Here is an 18,406-nt window from a genome sequence, read left to right on the forward strand (position 1 = left end):
ATTTAGATATAAGTAGTTCTTTAACGTTTAACACTAATTGAATACTTGGCCTTATTGAACTATTGCCGTGATTTTAAACCATAACCACAACAATAATTCCAACAATTTCTTTTTACGATAGTATATGCTTCCACAAAAATTTAAGAAATGACGTGTCTAAACAAAAGCATAAAATAAGAATTCCAATCTTTGGGGAACAACGATCTTTATTTTATGTGATTCGTTACAAATTTGAAGTCTTGACCGTCATTCTTTTTCACAGCTGTAAAAGAGCCGAATAATATCCTCCCAAATTTCTTTCGACAACTGTTAAAGAAGTTCCAAAAAAGGAGTAAGAATAACTTGATTCAGAAAAAATAAAATATGTGAAGGAAGCATATGGAGGTAAGCCTCATATAAAGCACTCAATGCTCGGGTCTGAACTTGAGATACATCTCGCCTGCATTTAGCTTACCATGGGTTGCTGTTTCTCCAAGCCCAAGGTCACCGAACCTGAGAAGCCCAACGCTCCACCACAGCCCCAACCCCCCGCTCAGCCCGCTCAGCCCAAGGTCACAATCCTTCCCACGCCTACGACTCAACCTCTAGTTGCTGAGTCACCTCTCAATCAGCCGCCGCCAGGGTACCCAGTTGAGACGCCGCTACTGACATTGGAAGACTGTAAAAGCCGTTTTGCAGAGATCAAAAATGCAGGCGAGGCCGACCGTTTGATGGATATCATCAACCAGCTCTTGCACTCTCTCCTTAATAAGGTTAGTATGGGAGCGAGTCAGCTTCAGCCTTTATCATATGAAATGTTCAATTATTTTATCATTTTTCTCAATGATGTCCATATTGTAAATGTAGCCAACACAAAGGAAGACGTTACAGGGAAACACTAGTTCACAAGCCTATTCTGATAAGCTCAAGGATACAGCCAAATCAATATGGACCTCCTTTCTACAAAGTGGGTCTGTGTTCCTCGAATTTGTGAATAAGCATGTTCAGCAGGAGAAGGTAACTGCTCGTTAATTTCGATTTTGTTTATTGGTTAACAGCATATAGAGATTATACGCGACGACTTGGAATTGACGATGGCTGTATTTACAGGGAGACGGAGGAAACAGAGAAGTTTTAGCACAGATATTGCAAGAAGTGGGGAAGGTGCATTGGGTAGTTGCAGGGTTATCGGTTGTGGCTTTCGTGCTGGACCAGATTGGCCAGATCTCTGATAACCGGAGTGAATGCATAGATCTCTTGAAACAAATGAGTAAGCTTGCTGGGAATTTAAGAAAATTGAATTATGATATACCACGAGAAGAAAAGATATTGAATGAAGCGACTGTATTGATTGTTGAAGGATCCATGATGTGCGCTTCTCAATTAGAATCTGGAACGCTCTTCAGGTAAAATATCTACATACTAGAATTTAATGCGAGTTCTATTGGTCTCATTTATCCGTGGTTAATTATTCGGATTAAAATTGTGCGTATTGAAGGTTTTTAAAGGTTTCCGTGGACTCCAGAAGCTTGGCTAATCTACAGTCGAAAATAAATCAAGTGTATGAGGATCTTACATTGAGAGTGACCATTGAAATACATCATCAGCAGCCTGTTACATTCCCTTCATCGAAGCCCAATTATCCATATTATGCAGGTAAATATATACAATCCCTCATTGACCAAAATTTTCAACTGTATTTACAAGTCAATTTTGCAGCACCATTCTCATTTGTTGTTATTTGCTTAACATTCTTCTATGGGTTCATCGGCAGTAGGCATCGATGGGCAGAAGAAAAAAGTAATGAAGTTGCTAGACATAAAAGCTCGAAATAAGGCGTCATTGGCTGTAGTTATATATGGATTTGGGGGCATAGGGAAAACCACCCTCGCTACTGCTGCCATTGCGGATTTAGATCTCACAGATTACAACTATTCCGGAGTTCAAATCCAAGAAGACCGCTCCAGGAATGACATAAAGAGTATGCAGAAGCAGATACTGAAAGATGCCTTCCCAGCATACACTTATGGCAGAAATTTAACATTGAGAAACAGTGTAGAGGGTCGGGATCATCTCAGAGCCGCTTTCCAAGTAGAAGGAAACAAGCCAGTATTTTTGTTTATTGACAACGCTCTTCGTGCAGAAGACTTGCAAGAGCTTTTCCCAAAACTCTTATCGGGCCTTCCGAAGCAGAGCAGAATACTGATCACAACCCGAAATTTGGGTGAAACGGATATGCTCCTAGACGCCGGCCTTACGCGTCGTGAGCATCGAGTGGAGACTCTTCCTCAAGAAGAGGCACGCCAAATTTTGTTTGGAGACTTCGATCCTGATAATTCCAAAGACAGACACAAATTTGAAAAAACACTGGAGATTTGTGCTGGAATCCCATTAGTCCTAGAAATCGTTGGTGCTCGTATGCGCAAGCAGAACTACATGGTCGAGAGATGCACGCAAATAATTGAAGCTCTGGAGAGAGGAACGGTTATCAAAGAAGAAAATTTGAGCCAGCGCCTTGTTACTTTTGTGTATGAGAAGGTGGAGCCGTCTACACAAGAAGCATTTTTGGATATTTGTTGTTTTTTGGCTAACTGGAATCGACGCCATGTGGAGTACATAGTTGGAGCAGAGGAAGTCACGCATCTGGAAGAGGCCGCTTTGTTCAAGATGTCGGACAAAGGCAACGTGATTGTTCATGATATTATCCGAGCAAAAGGGCGGAGTATGTCTGAATCCAATAGAATTATGGATCTGCAATCATGGCTTGATGTCGCATGCGACAATCAGGTATGTTTTTACATGTGTATACTAGGGAAGAAATATATTGCGTCTTATTCGGATAAATGAAAATATCATGTTTTAGCAGAAGCTCGAACAAATTAAAGGAGTTCGGCTTAGCAGGGAGGAGACCGAATCCGCGTTCGAACTTGATGAGAAGAAGATATTTTCTATGAAAAAATCACTGAGAGTTCTGGCCTTGGGGAACAAGATAAATGTATCACGATCAGGCGAAAAGACGCCCAAATTCAAAGAGCTGAGATTTCTCCGACTAGATGGCGACATGTCTGGGTCATGGCCGGTGAATTTGGAAGCCCTTGAGCGGCTGGCTGTGTTCCATGGTCCTGTCTTTAAAGATGGCGCGACTGTGTGCAAGGCAAGTCTGTCCTTATTTGTTATGTATAATTATATGTTTAGATATGGGGAAAATAATTAGAACTAAATCACAATATGGATTGCAGTTACCCAAGAGGTTGCGGGTGCTGAAAGCCACCACGCAGTCTCAGGAATCTGTAAACTCGCAGGAGTCCAAGCCCGCCAACGTCATCCAAAACTCTTTCTTGGAAGTACTGGATTTAAAAGAACTGAAAAGCCTCGAGAAGCTACCTGAATGGGTTCATCACCTAACTAGTCTGAAGGTTTTGATTTTAGATGAATGGGATAAAATGCAGGAGCTATCTGAGCAGGTATGTGGACAGACTTCATTATGTAAATTGAGTATCAGTGGCGGCAGGTCTTTGAAGCATCTGCCAAATTCGTTTGGGCAATTAACTTCTTTAGAGGAGCTGATCTTAACGGGTTGTGAGCAATTGGAACAACTACCCACAAGTTTTGGAGACCTAGGCTCTCTAAAAGATTTGAATCTTGCAGAGTGTGTTAAATTAAAAGAACTTCCCTCAAGCTTTGGGAAATTAAAATCTTTGCAGGTTTTAAATTTAGAAAGCTGCTGGAAATTGGAAGCGTTGCCTTCTAGCTTTGGGCAACTCCGTCAGTTAAAGAAGTTGAGCCTGCAGTCATATGTTTTGAAAGAATTGCCTTCAAGCTTTGGGGAGCTTAGCGCTTTAGAAGAGTTGCAATTGTCTGGTTGTCTGGAACTGAAGGAACTGCCTGATAGCTTTGGGAAGCTTACAAATTTAACACATTTAGATTTAAGTTGTTGCACGAACTTGAAGACCTTGCCTCCCAGCATAGGTGAACTTTTCTCACTAAAACATTTCAACTTGTTCGCTTGTTTTAAATTAGAAAATTTGCCTTCAAACATTTGGGAGCTTCCATGTTTAGCGCAACTGGATTTAAGACGATGTAACAATTTAAAAGAAGGTCCAAAATCTTCTCCTCCAAGAGTGACAATTTGGCTTCCAGACCACTTAAGGCACGGACAGCTCTCCTCTAATTAAAAGTCTTAATTGTTCAATCGTTGATGTTATCTTTATCCTCTGTGGTCAAGGCAGAAATGTGGACGAGTATAATGTCAGCGTGTGTCTTCAATATATATTTGAAAGTTCCTCAAAGGCATTGGTGGGGGCTCCTTTGGACTTGAGAATTGGTTATTTTCTTGTTTAGAATCAACCACTTGATGATTTTGAAGGAACCGTTTATTGATAGAATTTATGGATGATATTATAGTTGGGAAAGTATCCAATTATTATTAGAAGGTTTAATAAGTGTGATCATCATTTTTTAATTATTATCATTAAAAGAGTTTCAAAAATGAAAAATATATGTATTAATAGTAAGTTCTAGTATTAATAGTTGATCATATTTTAATTTTTTTCGTTGGTAATTGGAGTATTTGTGCATCATTATTAGGACATTTCATAAAGGCTATTAGAATATTTGGCCACAAGTATTGGTATGTTTAGAGAATGACTATTGCTCCAAGAACAAAGCAGGTATCAAGCGACACTTCAAAAGTGTTATTCCATAACCACTTGGAATTCGACAATTTCTATGTAAAGATCAATGAATTCTTGGAAGCCAAAACATTAGCTTTTAGTTGTTAACTCACATACAAAGATACACCAAAAAATCATTGAAATTTGACCTACAGTTTAGGAGTTACAGATGCATGAAGTTAGCATGGCCAGCTAACAAGTACTTTCCCTTTGGTCTTTTATTAAGGGAGAGGGAGTAATCATATAAACATTATTTATAGTACTCATTATATGAAATGTAGTAGAAATTTATTTTTTTGAAAATTTAAAACAAATACTTTATCTATTTATAATTAAGTCTTGGAGGTGTGAATCATCATACAATTTATTGAATTAGCATGTCTAGTGCAAAGTGATCTTTTAAAGATTCAGTCAAAATTTGATCTAAAAATCCCTAGTATTTATGCAAAATAGTATCATTTGCATTTATTAACCTTGCAAGAATTTTGAAAGAGTGCAAAACCTTTTACATTAGAAATGGTAAAGCATTAAACACAAGATAACAACAAAAATTCATCACAGAGAAACAAGAAGACCACTAAGGATAGAAAACAAAAACCAAGTCAATGAAAAATAGATCTAGAAACTGACAAGCACAAGAAAACCTTCACCAACTTGTAAGGTTTGAAAATATAGTCCAAAGGTTTTTGGTTAACCCTAGGATCCTTCAAGCTACAAAATTCTTCAAATTGGATGAAACACTAATTTTTCCATTAGAAATCATAAGATTTGGCATATGAGAATCTCCCCTTTTTAACTTTTTAAAGATTTCAGTATTTCATGCTAGAAGGAAGAGTATGGCCCAGCTCCTCAGCAACTATTACGCAACCATTTATTTAAACAAATTACCTAGGGGAGCTCCGTATACTTAGGTTTTATTTTAAAATGGTCCCTTCGCAATCTGGCTATATAATGGTCACTTAGCCATTACCCAACCCCTCTAGATGTCTCATTGAATCACAAGAGTGGATAGTATTAGGAGAGGAATGTAGCTTTTCCCAAATATATTATTTTTTGTTAGTAGAACATATCATCCTAATTTCAAATGTAACTCAAAAATTGAACTAGTCTATGAGTTATTTTCATTAGAGATTCTTCAAACTTTTTAGATGCTTCCATTAATCTTTGGTCCCAATCCCTTATGTGTTTCCCTTCCACTATATAGTGACCCTTTGAACAATGTTAATTTATTGGGATTTGAGATTTGATAGAAACTTTGTTTTAAATTTTTATCATTATTTCCATAATTTTTGATCATCTATATCTAAGAAAACTGTGGAAATTTAGTAGTTAATTATACATTTTACCCACATATTTAAATATTTTAGGTTGACCATTCAAATTTCATTTCTCTCTATCAAATTGATTCTAGAACAAACATAAATTTTTCATGTTCTTGCTGAAAATTGGCATATTAATTTGTGAGTGCATTTTAGAAATAGAATTTTCATCTTCCTTTGTGACATAATGTATATCATTCCTAAACTTTCTTGACTAGTGAGTTTATTTTGAAATTAATTTTTTTCTCTTGTTTTCTCTATTTGTGATTGATTGCATTGTATTTGTACATGGGTACCTAAAATGACCTGCTAGTTGGGACCCATCAAACATTGTTAATTTTTGTATCCTTGAGATACACTTATTAGGTGATGTTGGTATAATTCAGATAGTTTACCAAGTAACCACCCCTCAATATAGAATTTAAACTAATTATAGATGTTCCAAGTTCGATCTAGAAGATTCTCTGCATTTTTTGAACATTCCTCATCTTAGCAAGAAACAAAACCAAATGTGTATGAAAGGAGTCACCCCAATCTTCAAAGAAATATATAGGAAGAAACCAAAAGATATGTGGAGTCTCTAGAAGTTTCTCTATTGTCTCCATGTAGATATTGAAAATCCCCTTCTTTGAATTAGGTGGATTAGGCCACACTATTGAGAAAGATAAGTTAGGATCTTGTGAAGATGAATGAAGAACAATACCATAAGACTTAAGTATCTCCTTTGAAGATAAAGATAAATTTTCCAAATGTTGGTCAAAAGTATTCACATTGATGTCAAATTGTGAAGGATGACAATGTAGAGAATGAAAATGAAATGGTCAACTTCCTAGAAAATAAGAAATATGACATCTCATCATATGTTTAATAAGATGTCACCTCACCAAGTGAATGAAATTTTAAAAAGTAACTTAAGATAAATCAATTATACTTATTAATTAAATAATTTAACACATTAAAAGTTTTAAATTAAGAGGCCTTAACACATTAAAAGTTTTAAATTAAGAGGCCTTAATCTCGGCAATAATGAATTAAAAGCTTTTGTTAAAAAATAATAATCAATAATTGAGAAGCATTAGAAGCGGTTATTTCTTTTTTGATGTGAAGTGTATTTGTTAGAGCTAAAGAGGTTACACATTGCAAAGAGTCAACTTTATTCAAGACATTCAATAGAGGGAATGTAATTGTTCATGATGTTATCCAGAAAAAGGACTGAGTATGTCTAAATCCACTATAATTATGGACATGCAAACATGCAAAAATGTTGCAAGCGAGCAAGTCTATTTTTGTGTGTGTGTGTGTACACACACTCACGAATACAAAGTAAAAGCTTGTATTAATGAAATATCTCATGGCTATGTAGAATCTCAATTGAATTAGAAGAGTTTGGCTGAAGAAAGTAAAACTTCGTACAAATTTGACAAGAAGCACATTTTTCAATGGGAAATTTTCAATAAGAGTATTACAATCCGAAAGACACCCAGATTTTTCAAAAAAACTATGATTTTTCTAAGTAGGTGGTGAGATGTGTTGTTTATGGCCAGTGAATTCAGAATCCCTCAAGCGGTTGGTTGTGTTTCATGGCCCCGTCATTAACGATGGCGTACATCATTGCTGTTAGAAATGTATTGGTAGTAATGTATCCAGAATGTAGAGGCATGAGCAACGCACCTGAATTGTTTGATAATGTACCTCATAAAAATATGGTCTTACTGAATGCAACTACACTCGCAGGGCATGCTCAAAATGCATTTATTGAAAAGGGTTTTAATTTTGATCTAATATAATCTGGTTACGTAAAGCCATACTTTTTAATTTTCGCCAGTATCCTCCCTGCCTGTGCCAAAATGGCAGCCTTCGAATGGGGTATGGACATCCAACACATAAGAGAATTTCATCACATGTTGTAGCTACAACTGCTCTTGGAGACAACTTTGCAAAGTGTGGAAGCATAGGCAACACACCTGAACTGTTTGACAAAATACCCCATTGAAATGTAGTCTTATGAAATGCCATAATTGCAAGATATACACCGAAGAGCTTTGTTGAAAAGGCTTAATGGAAGGGGATTTCGTAAGATATTTGCATGGGAAATTCTCTTTTAGAGATAGATAGAAACGTGGAAATATTAAAATGGCAAATTTAGTGAATTTGAGTTGAACACACTTTAATCACATGGGTTCTTAAACAACATTATGTGTTTTCTTTACTTTCTTGTTCTTGTGGGTTATCGTTAAGATACTTTCTAATGGATGTCTAGATGTGCTTTATTGCTACCAACATGTCATAATTGAATATAGGCCAATAGTGTCTAGAATAACAAAAAAATTATTTGGATGTAAAACTATTTGACTAAACCTCTTATCTCAAACATCTATGTAGAAGTGGGCAAGTCTTATATCTATGATTCTAGACTTATATCTCAAGTTTTTGAAGATGAAGAAAAGAACCTGGATTTTGGAAGAGCAGTAAGGACATCTCCTATAACTTTTGAGGAATACAAGGAAGAGCTTCAAAAAGAGATCAAAGTAGAGGTTGACGAGTGATACACAATGTGCACTAAAAGGACATATTAAGTGTTCAATTTTGCTAAATTTTAGTTATGTTAGGCAGACAACAAACATATTTTTATTTTTTAGCTATGGAGAAAATATTGATTTTTGAATGTTACTTTCGTGGGGAAAGGCAATCTACAATTAGGATCACATTGTTCAATTTTGGATTACCAAATTCATGGGTTATCTCTAAGCTTGTGGCATGTATATTTTGCATTCCAAATTTTCCAAAAAAGAAGTTGCTTTTCCAATAACTATGAAATTCAATGTTGAATTAAATTATCCTGGGTCATAGCACTTGGAATTTTAGGTTTAATCAAAGATTAAATTAGACAATTATGTCAAAACCTAGAGTCAACAAAATCCATACCATTCACTAAACATAAAAATGGTATTAAAATAGAGAATCATAACTCTACCAAGGCTTTTGTTCAGAGAAACTACTGCAGCCTATAAGAATTTGTCAAAGAGTTTTCACAATTGTGATGCCTAGGTTCTGTGATAGAAGTTGATCTATGTTTGTGGGAGGGACGAGGAAATATGATAGGTCTTTGAGTGTGATTTCCAAGAATTTCAAATATTGAAGAGGTTTAGTAATTTTGAAACTTTGTTAACATTATTTATCTCCCTTTAGATTTATTCATGCCATACTTTTCTCTAGTAAACTTCCTTAGAACATTATCCTATGCATCTTAATTATTTTTTGGTAAAATGGAAATGATTTCTTAGAGGGTATTCTATAAAATTATATGATTTTTTTATTTTATTTTTTTAATTTCTTAGTACTTTTCAATGTTTATTGCCAAATTAGTACCTTCCTTGGCATGGATAACTTATACTTTTAATTGGCGTTCTACCATTGCCCTCTTCCCATTTTTCTATTCAAATAGTAAAAATATTTTTATAATTTCAATCATGTCTCTTGTGCAGGATTTAGCTAAAACAACATGTTTTCCTATGACCCTACCTAAGGTAGGGACTCTAGCTACCCGCAACCCTTGTTTGACTATGTAACGATATTAGTTTGTTTATGAATAGAGAATTTGGAATCCTTTAAGTAGATGGATGCATTCCATGTCTATATCTTTAAAGATGTTGTGACCTCCTTTAAGCTATTTCTCATTAGGGAACCTTAAAGAATTACCACAAAAACTATAAATAATAAAGTTGAATTTTTTTTAGCACACATTGATATTCTATTTATTCAAATTGATTACAATATGCCTTGAGATATAGAAGTATCAATTATAATTAAGAATTTAACAAGAAAATCTCTTTATAGATCAAATAAAAACATCTAATATTAGCATATATGTAAATGAAATCACAAAAAAAGTCTAAAAGCCCAAGAATCCTAAAAGAAGAATTATTCAATCATTATGTGTGCAATGCATCACATATCACCATGCTTGTGGAACAAATATTGATCAATCCCATAGGATTCAATAGCTTGGTTGGCAGAACCTCAATAGAAAATAGATGGTTCTAGGTTTGAGTCTTAGCTAATCAATGAAAAGGTTACGATGGTATCAAAGCTAGACCAAGACAAGAGCTTTAAGTACATTATTTGGAAAAAAGAGGGGTGTTGATAATAATTCAAACTTAAATTAAAGATGGTTTAGTCCAATAAGGAGTTAATAGTTCAATTGGTAGAGCACTCCAATATTAAATGAAAGGTATTCCTAGCTCATCCATGAAAGACTACATTAATCTCACTTGATGTTGAGTAGACTCACGAGATAATCTTAGAGATAGATCAACTCACAATAATATATCACCACTTTTAACCAAAATATAACATTAAGGCCCCGTTTGGTTGCTGGCATAGGAATAGAAAATTAGAATAGAAAAATGGAATGGAAATGGAAATGAGGAATGGGAATAGAAATAGGCAATTCCAATCATATTTGGTGCACTTGAAATTCAACTGGGAATATGTTAATCTATTGTTTGGTTGTAGAAAAATAGAATAGGAATAAGGTTAAATTTTGTATTTTTAAAAACATTATTCCTAAAAAAAAATTAATTTATTATTTTTTTAGTTAATTCATTTTCATTTTCATTTTTTAAAACAAATAGATATAATTTTAAAAAATGTTATTAAAAAAATTTAACAAAAAAAATTCAAAAAGTAAAAGTTAAAAAAAAAAAAATTTAAAAAAAAAAAAAATCGAGAAAAAAAAAAATTTTTTTTTAAAATTCAAATTTTTTTTTTTTTAATTTTAAAAAATTAAAATTATAAAATATATATATATATATGGAAAATCGAAATGGGAATGGAAATGGCCTATTCCAATAACAGATATTTTTTGGCATAGACATATGCTCATTTTAGGGGCAAAATTGGAATATGTCTTCCTATTCCCAATTCCGATTGAGCTTACCAAACAGCGAATATAAAACATATTCTAATTTCATTTTCCTATTCCACTCATATTCCAGCAACCAAACGGGACCTAAAATATTCAAATTTCCTCTACTATCAATATTCAAATTCTTCGCTATCTCTTCTTCCTTCCTTTTAACTATAGTGCTCTTATTAATAGTTGCTTGTATCTTAAGTCTTACAAATATATTCTCTTTCTATTGTTCGTAATTTATTTCGAGCTTTCATTAATTTAAAAAATAAATTATCTAAATAAAAGCATTAGTCTAGAACATAGACGCTTTATTATTATTATTATTCGATTCCAATGTAAACTTCGATTAATTATTAGATTCCAACATTGAGCTTCAACCTCCAATTATTCGATTCCAATAGGTTGGGAACAAACTCTTTATTTTATTCGTTCCTTAGAACCCCTGTGAAGGGCCAAATAATATGGTCCCTGTTTATCGTTAGACAGTCCTTAAAGCGCTCAATACTTGCATGTGAACTTGTGAGGCGTGTTCTCATCTCCCTTGCATTTAATATGGGCAACTCTTCGTCAAAGGACTCTAGGACGCAGCAGCCGCCCCCAACGGTGGAAAAGTGCATAAGCCTCTTTGAACCGATCAATAACGTGGACGACATTGATCAATTGATCAATCTCATCGGCGAGCTGCTGAAGTCTCTTCTATATGGGGTTAGTAATAATATTAATATAATATGCTTATTTCTTTACACGTTTTACTCAGTCTTATTTTGTAACCACAGCCAGAAAACCAAAATTCTCATATACAAAATTCAGTATGGCATTCCTTTCTCGAAAGTGGGTCTGTTTTTCTTGAATGTGTGAATAAGCAAATTCAACTGGACAAGGTAATTGTTAACTTCATATATGTTTTTTACTTCAAAGATTACTAAAAGTCACCTTGAAATTATTTGCGAACATTTGGAATTAATTTGGGGTTATATTTAAAGGGAGACCTAGGAAATAGACAAGCTGTAGCACAGATATTGCGCGCTGTGGGGAAGGTGCATTGGGTTGTTGGAGGATTATCTATTATAGCTTTCTTGCTGGACCAGATTGATCAAATCTATGAGAACCGCAGTGAATGCATAGAACTCTTAAAACAAATGTTTAAGCTTGCTGGGCATATAAGAAATTTAAAGCATGATATGCCACAAGAAGAAAACATATTGAATGAAGCAATTCTATTGATTGTTGAAGGATCCATGATGTGCGCTTCTCAATTGAAGTCTCGAAAAATTTTCCGGTAAAATGTCCAAGACAGCTAAATGTTTGAATTTAGAATGATTTATACTTATAGTATGAAAATTTATGCATGCCGGTTTTTGTTATTGATATTATTCGTATTGCAGTTTTCTGAAAGCTTCTGTGCACTCCAGAAGCTTGGTTGCTCTACAAAGAAAAATAGATCAAGTATATCAGGATCTTATATTGAGAGTAGTAATGGGAGTACGACGTGATCAGGAGGCGTTTTTGCGGCCACTTGCTCAACGTTCACCTCAACCGCTGCCGCCCCTGCCATCGACTCAGCCGCCGATGCAGCTTCCTGCTCCAACCCCTCTGCCACCTGCGCCCACCTTGGAAAACTGTGTCAGCCATTTTCGAAAGATCAACAATGGAAGCGATGTTGACTATTTGATTGATCTCATCGACCAGCTCTTGAAGTTACGTCTAAGCAGGGTTAGTATGGGAGTGTGTCAGCCTCAAATTTTATCATATTAAATATTCGTTACTATTCACATTTTTTTGATTATCGTATTTGGAAATGTAGTCAAAACAAGAAAAGGCGTTAGAGAGAAGCACTAGTTCAGATACACTCAAGGGCAGAGCGAAATCAGTATGGACTTCCTTTATCCAAAGTGGATCTGTATTCCTTGAGTTTGTCAATAAACATATTCAGCTGGAGAAGGTAATCGTTTTCGTTTTACCTGATGTGAAATTTTTTTACATGGAAATTGTATAAGTAGAGTTGGAATTAAGAATGGTTGTATTTACAGGAAGACGAAGGAACGAGAAAAGCTGTAGCAAAAATATTGCAAGAAGTGGGGAAGGTGCATTGGGTGGTTGGAGGGTTAGCTGTAGTAGCCTTCTTGCTTGACCAGATTGGTCAAATCTCTGAAAACCGTACTGAATGCATTGAGCTCTTAAAGCAAATGAGTAAGCTTGCTGGGCATATTAAAAAGTTGAAGTATGATATGCCACAGGAAGAAAAGATACTGAGGGAAGCGATTGTGATGATTGTTGAAGGCTCAATGATGTGTGCTTCTCAGTTAAAATCCAGAACACTCTTCAGGTAAAATGTCTACAATATTCGAATTTAATGTGACCTGTATTGGTATTATCAGCACTCATGCACGGCTATTTCAGTTGACATTATCCGTATTGCAGATTTTTGAAGGCTTCCGTCGACTCCGAAAAACTGGGCGCTCTACAACAGAAAATAGACCAAGTGTATCGGGAACTTACGTTGACAGTAGTAATAGAAATACATCATAGCCAGCCAGTTGAGTTCCCTGCATGGAAGCCTAGTTATCCAGATTATGCAGGTAAATAATAAATATACATAAACATTTTTCTACACCAAAATTTAAAGTCATGTTCGCATCACTATTTACACATGTTGTTATTAGCCTGATATTGTTCTGTTGGGTCATGGGCAGTTGGCATCGACGAGCAGAAGAAACGAGTAATCAAGTTGCTGGAATTGGAAACACGAAATAAGAAACCAGTGGCTGTGGTTATTTATGGATTTGGGGGCATAGGAAAGACCACGCTCGCCACTGCGGTTATTGCTGACTTAGATCTCACGGATTACAGCTATTCGGCAATTCAAATACAAGAAGATCAATCCAGGAACGACATAAAATGTATGCAGCAACAAATACTGAAAGATGCCTTCCAGGAATATACGCGCGAGAGGAATGTAACACTGAGAAACAGTGCAGAGGGTCGGGATCATCTCTTCAGTGCATTCCAAGCTCAAAAAAATAAACCAGTCTTTCTGTTTATTGACAACGCTCTTCGCGCGGAAGATTTGCAAGAACTTTTTCCGAAACGCTTAGCAGGCCTTCCAAAAAGTAGCAGAATAGTCCTCACAACAAGGTATTTGGGTGTGACGGATATGTTCAGAGAGCCCGACCTTATTCGTCGTGATCATAGCGTGGGCACTTTACCCGACGCAGAGGCCATCAAAATTCTGTGCAGAGATTCCAATTTCAATAATATTACCAATGATGACAGGCAGAAAATCCTGAAGATTTGTGCTGGCATACCGTTAGTATTAGAAATTGTGGGTGCTCGTTTGCGGAAGCAGAACTACAAAGTTGATAGATGTACGCAGATATTTGAAGCTTTGGAAAGAGGAAAGGATGTCGTGGAAGAAAATCTTAGCCAACGGCTTGTCCATTCTGTGTATGGCGGTCTGGAAGCATCAACGCAAGAAGCATTTTTAGATATTTGCTGCTTCTTTGTCAGTTGGAGCCGCCACGACGTGGAGTGCATTGTTGGAGCCGAGGAGGTGATGCATCTGGAAGAGGCGGCTTTATTCAAGATGTCTGTAAAAGGAAATCTGATTGTCCATGATATCATCCGGGCAAAAGGGATGAGTATGTCTGAATCCAAAAGAATTACAGATATCCAATCCTTGCTTGATGTCGTAACTGAGAATAAGGTAAGACTTTGAATTTGTGAGAATCAGGTGTGTCATTAAATTTTCAAAGTAGACATGTAATGAGTACTACTAATGATATATTACATTTTAGCAGAACCTGGAACAAATTAAAGGTGTTTGGCTAAGCAGGGAGGAAAATGAAGCTGCCTGTGAAATTGATGAGAACCACATTTTCTCAATGAGAAAATCACTGAGAGTTCTGGCTCTGGGAAACATGATAAATGTATCACGATCAGGTCAAAAGACACCCACATTTAGAGAGCTGAGATTTCTCAGACTGAATGGGGACATTTCTTCTTTATGGCCAGCGAGCTTAGAGTTGCTCGAACGGCTGGCTGTGTTCCATGGCCCTGTCTTTAAGGATGGCGTGACTTTGTATAGGGCAAGTTGTTCCTTAACTCATTTACTTTGTTAATGTTTAATTAGTTTTGGAGGCAGTTTCCTTACAACGTAGTCACAATGTTGGATGCAGTTGCCAAGGAAGGTACGGGTGATGAAAGCCACTGCGCAGTCTGAGGAATCTGCGAATTCGGTAGAGGCCATGTCTGCAACCGTCCTCAAGAATTCTTCGTTGGAGGAATTGTACTTACAAGAGTTAAGAACTCTCCAGAGATTGCCCGAACGGCTTGATCACTTAACTGCTCTCAAGGTTTTGATTCTAGATGAATGGGATAGAATACAGGAGCTGCCTGAGCAGGTATGTGGGCTGTGTTCGTTGAAAACATTGAGCATCCGTGGTGGTGTTTCTTTGAAGAATCTGCCAGAATCTTTTGGTAAATTATGTTGTTTAGAAGAGTTGATCTTAACATGTTGCAAGAAGCTGGAAGAATTGCCCTCAACTTTTGGAGAGCTGAGGTCTCTGAAACATTTGAATCTAGCAGAATGTGTTAGCTTAAAAGAACTTCCGTTAAGCTTTGGGAAATTAACTTCATTGGAGGTTATAAATTTGGAAAGCTGCTGGAAATTGGAAGCCTTGCCTTCTACCTTTAGGCAACTATGTAAGTTAAAGAGGTTGAGCCTGCGGTCAGATGATCTGAAAGAATTACCTTCTGATTTTGGGGAACTTCGCTCTTTAACAGAGCTGACGTGCAACTGTCCGGAGCTGAAGGAGTTGCCGGAGAGCTTTGGGCAGCTTTCTTCTTTAACAAACTTAGATTTAAGTTGTTGCATGAAATTGAAAACCCTGCCCACAAGCGTGGGAGGACTAGTGGCATTAAAATATTTCAATTTGTCTGCTTGCTTTAAGCTAGAGGAGTTGCCTTCCAGCATTTGCGGACTTCCACGTTTGACACATGTAGATTTAAGACAATGTCACAGCTTGAAAAAATGTCCCATTTGTGCTCTGAGACAAATAAGTCAAAGCTTCAAAATTTCACTTCCGGACCACCTGAAGGATAGGGAGTCCACATCTTCAAGTCAGAGGTGACCAAATGTCCTCTTCGGTTATTGTCTGGACAGTAGAAATATGCTGTAATGACGTCCAATAATGTCTGTATTCCAAACTAATCTCAGCCTGTGTTTATAAATATATTTCTACATTTTAATCAATTGAAATGATTTTGATTTATCTTCTTGCAACCGACGGACAATGTCAAGTGTTAAAAATAAAATACATCAAATCAATTATCTTTGGATAAAGTGATGGAAGTACCATTTGTTTTTGGTAGGGGAGAGGATTATGTACTTCAGTTTATCAAAATCTTATGTTGAAATTTCGAATTGTTCATAATTTTTTATACCTATTTCTTTGGCAAGTACTCTGCTTGTAACTAAGGTTCAAAGTCTACATCATCAAATATGATGTCACATTAGCATGTTTTTTGTTAAATATGTTCAAAACAGCCCAAAAACACAGTGAGATGAGGTCATGCAAAAAGAGTACACATACTTGCACAGTTGATGTGGCATCACATCATTTGATTATTTTTTACAAATACTAGTACATTTGATTGAATTATGAATAGTCACCGTTGTACTAAAAAACTTAAAGTCACAATTATTGATTCCATGTTATCAAAAGAATTGGACCTCAAGTCAATAAGAACGAATATTAATTCAATAAATATAGATTTAAAATTAACTGACTTCTAGCTCTCTTAAAGTAAGAATCATAAAAAAAGTAATTTTATTTTTTAAATTTGAGAATCATAAAAGTTTTCATATCCATTATGTGAAATATATAATTTTAAAGAAGTTGAGTTCATTAGTAGTGTTATTTTACGAATGCAATTTAAAGAGCTTAAATAATAACTAGTGTATCCATGGGATACTTTTATTTTTGAAGAATTTTAAGAATTTTGTTTTTATTTTAAATATAATTGAATGTTAGAATTAATTGAAATGAAATTAAAAAATATATTTTCAAATGGAATACTATTATTTTTTCATATTTAGCCATATTATGTATTTTGATTAGATAAAGAGGGAGATAGATCAAACCTTTTACAACAAAATAAAATCATGTCTAGTGGATAGAACAAAAGTGTTCACATGAAGTGAGACCCAACAACTAAGCTAAACAACTAGAGAAAAGCAACTAACTAGAAACCATCCACCGAGATACACAATCTAAACTAAATACAATGGTAGTTTCTCCTCTAAAGTTTTCCCTTTGGATTGGATTAATTGAAATAAAATTTCAAAAATACATCTCCAAATGGAATACCAATTTTCTTTTTTTTTTTTTTTTTTTTTTCATATTTAGCCATATCATGTATTTTGATGTGCGTGTGTGTGTGTGTGTGTGTGTGTGTGAGAGAGAGAGAGAGAGAGAGAGAGATCAGACCTTTTACACCAAAATAAAATCATGTCTAGTGGATAGAACAAAGGGGTTCACAGGAAGTCAGACCCAACAACTAAGCTAAACAACTAGAGAAAAGAAACTAACTAGAAACCACCCATCGAAATACACAATCTAAACTAAATACAATGGTATTTTTCCTCTAAAATTTCCCCTTTGGATTAAATTAATTGAAATGAAATTTAAAAATAGATCTTCAAATGGAATACCAATTTTTTTTTTTTTTTGATATTTAGCCATATCATGTATTTTGATTAGATAAAGATGGAGAGAGATCAAACCTTTTACATTAAAATAAAATCATGTCTAATTGATAGAACAAAGGGCTCCACAAGTAGTGAGACCCAAGAGCTAAGCTAAACAACTAGAGAAAAGAAACTAACTAGAAACCACTCATTAGAATACACAATCTAAACAAGAATAGTAACTAGGACTACTATTTGCTTAGTTCCTTGATCTTCTCTAGGAAATAGGCCTTCTTGAGGGGCCTAGATGAAGTCACATCCCTAGAACCCACATCATATTAAGTCACCAATTAGAGAATCTCTTGCCTAGCTTGACTCTCCTCTCTATGTTTCCTCTTTGATTTCCTCTCCATGAGCTCAATGTAAATATACCCAATAGCTTTTGTCATTTTATCCTAGACCTTCTTGTGTCGAGTAACCAAGTCCAACATCTATTCACTTAACTAAGTCTAGAATTCTTTCATGAAAGCTAAGGCATGAAAGATCTCATTATTTTCTTATTTTAAGGGCACCCAATCTTTGAGTTCAATTTTTCTTCTTCAAGAATTTCTCAATTATGTACCTTTTATCCAAAATCACTCCCAACTTCCCATGAAGCTGTATTTATCTTTCCCTTCATCTAGTCTACTTCCTTACACTTTGCCTCTAGAAAAGCTTCTAGCTTGTAAATTTTCCTCCTTGAGATTTGGACATAGAAAATAATCTATTTAACAATTGCTTTTATCATGTTATGGTGCATGTAAAAATTATCTACCTTATAGGAAAGGGTCGT

At 35.4% G+C, this 18,406-nt stretch overlaps 2 protein-coding genes across 4 annotated transcripts; both read left to right on the plus strand.

Annotated features, from left to right (window-relative positions):
• Positions 1-426: 426 nt before the first annotated feature.
• Positions 427-4,411, plus strand: LOC149543948 (uncharacterized). Of its 3 annotated transcripts, none has more exons than XM_089798578.1 (7): positions 427-752; positions 858-996; positions 1,090-1,385; positions 1,478-1,635; positions 1,754-2,766; positions 2,846-3,133; positions 3,219-4,344. In XM_089798578.1, the coding sequence occupies exons 3-7, from the start codon at positions 1,246-1,248 to the stop codon at positions 4,152-4,154; spliced, it is 2,535 nt and encodes an 844-aa protein (XP_089654704.1). In that variant the 5' UTR covers positions 427-752; positions 858-996; positions 1,090-1,245; the 3' UTR covers positions 4,155-4,344. The 3 variants fall into 3 exon arrangements, with proteins under 3 accessions (XP_089654704.1, XP_089654703.1, XP_089654702.1); XM_089798577.1 differs by having other exon boundaries at positions 432-752; positions 847-996; positions 3,219-4,411; XM_089798576.1 differs by having other exon boundaries at positions 436-752; positions 847-996; positions 2,843-3,133.
• A 7,299-nt stretch (positions 4,412-11,710) lies between these two features.
• LOC149543949 (uncharacterized) lies at positions 11,711-16,156 on the plus strand. The gene is made up of 8 exons (XM_089798579.1): positions 11,711-11,767; positions 12,272-12,599; positions 12,691-12,828; positions 12,917-13,212; positions 13,308-13,465; positions 13,580-14,589; positions 14,684-14,971; positions 15,062-16,156. The coding sequence occupies exons 2-8, from the start codon at positions 12,363-12,365 to the stop codon at positions 16,013-16,015; spliced, it is 3,081 nt and encodes a 1,026-aa protein (XP_089654705.1). The 5' UTR covers positions 11,711-11,767; positions 12,272-12,362; the 3' UTR covers positions 16,016-16,156.
• Positions 16,157-18,406: the final 2,250 nt, after the last annotated feature.

The sequence above is a fragment of the Cupressus sempervirens genome, chromosome 8, assembly GCF_028749045.1.
Source record: "Cupressus sempervirens isolate cs-2001-9-10 chromosome 8, ASM2874904v1, whole genome shotgun sequence".
In the NCBI taxonomy this organism is placed as follows: domain Eukaryota; kingdom Viridiplantae; phylum Streptophyta; class Pinopsida; order Cupressales; family Cupressaceae; genus Cupressus; species Cupressus sempervirens.

Coding starts and splice junctions, on each gene's coding strand:
- LOC149543948 (XM_089798576.1), top strand. CDS start 456: ATGGGTTGCTGTTTCTCCAAGCCCAAGGTCACCGAACCTGAGAAGCCC. Junction 753..846: donor TGCACTCTCTCCTTAATAAG/GTTAGTATGGGA, acceptor TTGTAAATGTAG/CCAACACAAAGGAAGACGTT. Junction 1,386..1,477: donor GAATCTGGAACGCTCTTCAG/GTAAAATATCTA, acceptor TGCGTATTGAAG/GTTTTTAAAGGTTTCCGTGG.
- LOC149543949 (XM_089798579.1), top strand. CDS start 12,363: ATGGGAGTACGACGTGATCAGGAGGCGTTTTTGCGGCCACTTGCTCAA. Junction 12,600..12,690: donor TGAAGTTACGTCTAAGCAGG/GTTAGTATGGGA, acceptor TTGGAAATGTAG/TCAAAACAAGAAAAGGCGTT. Junction 14,972..15,061: donor ATGGCGTGACTTTGTATAGG/GCAAGTTGTTCC, acceptor TGTTGGATGCAG/TTGCCAAGGAAGGTACGGGT.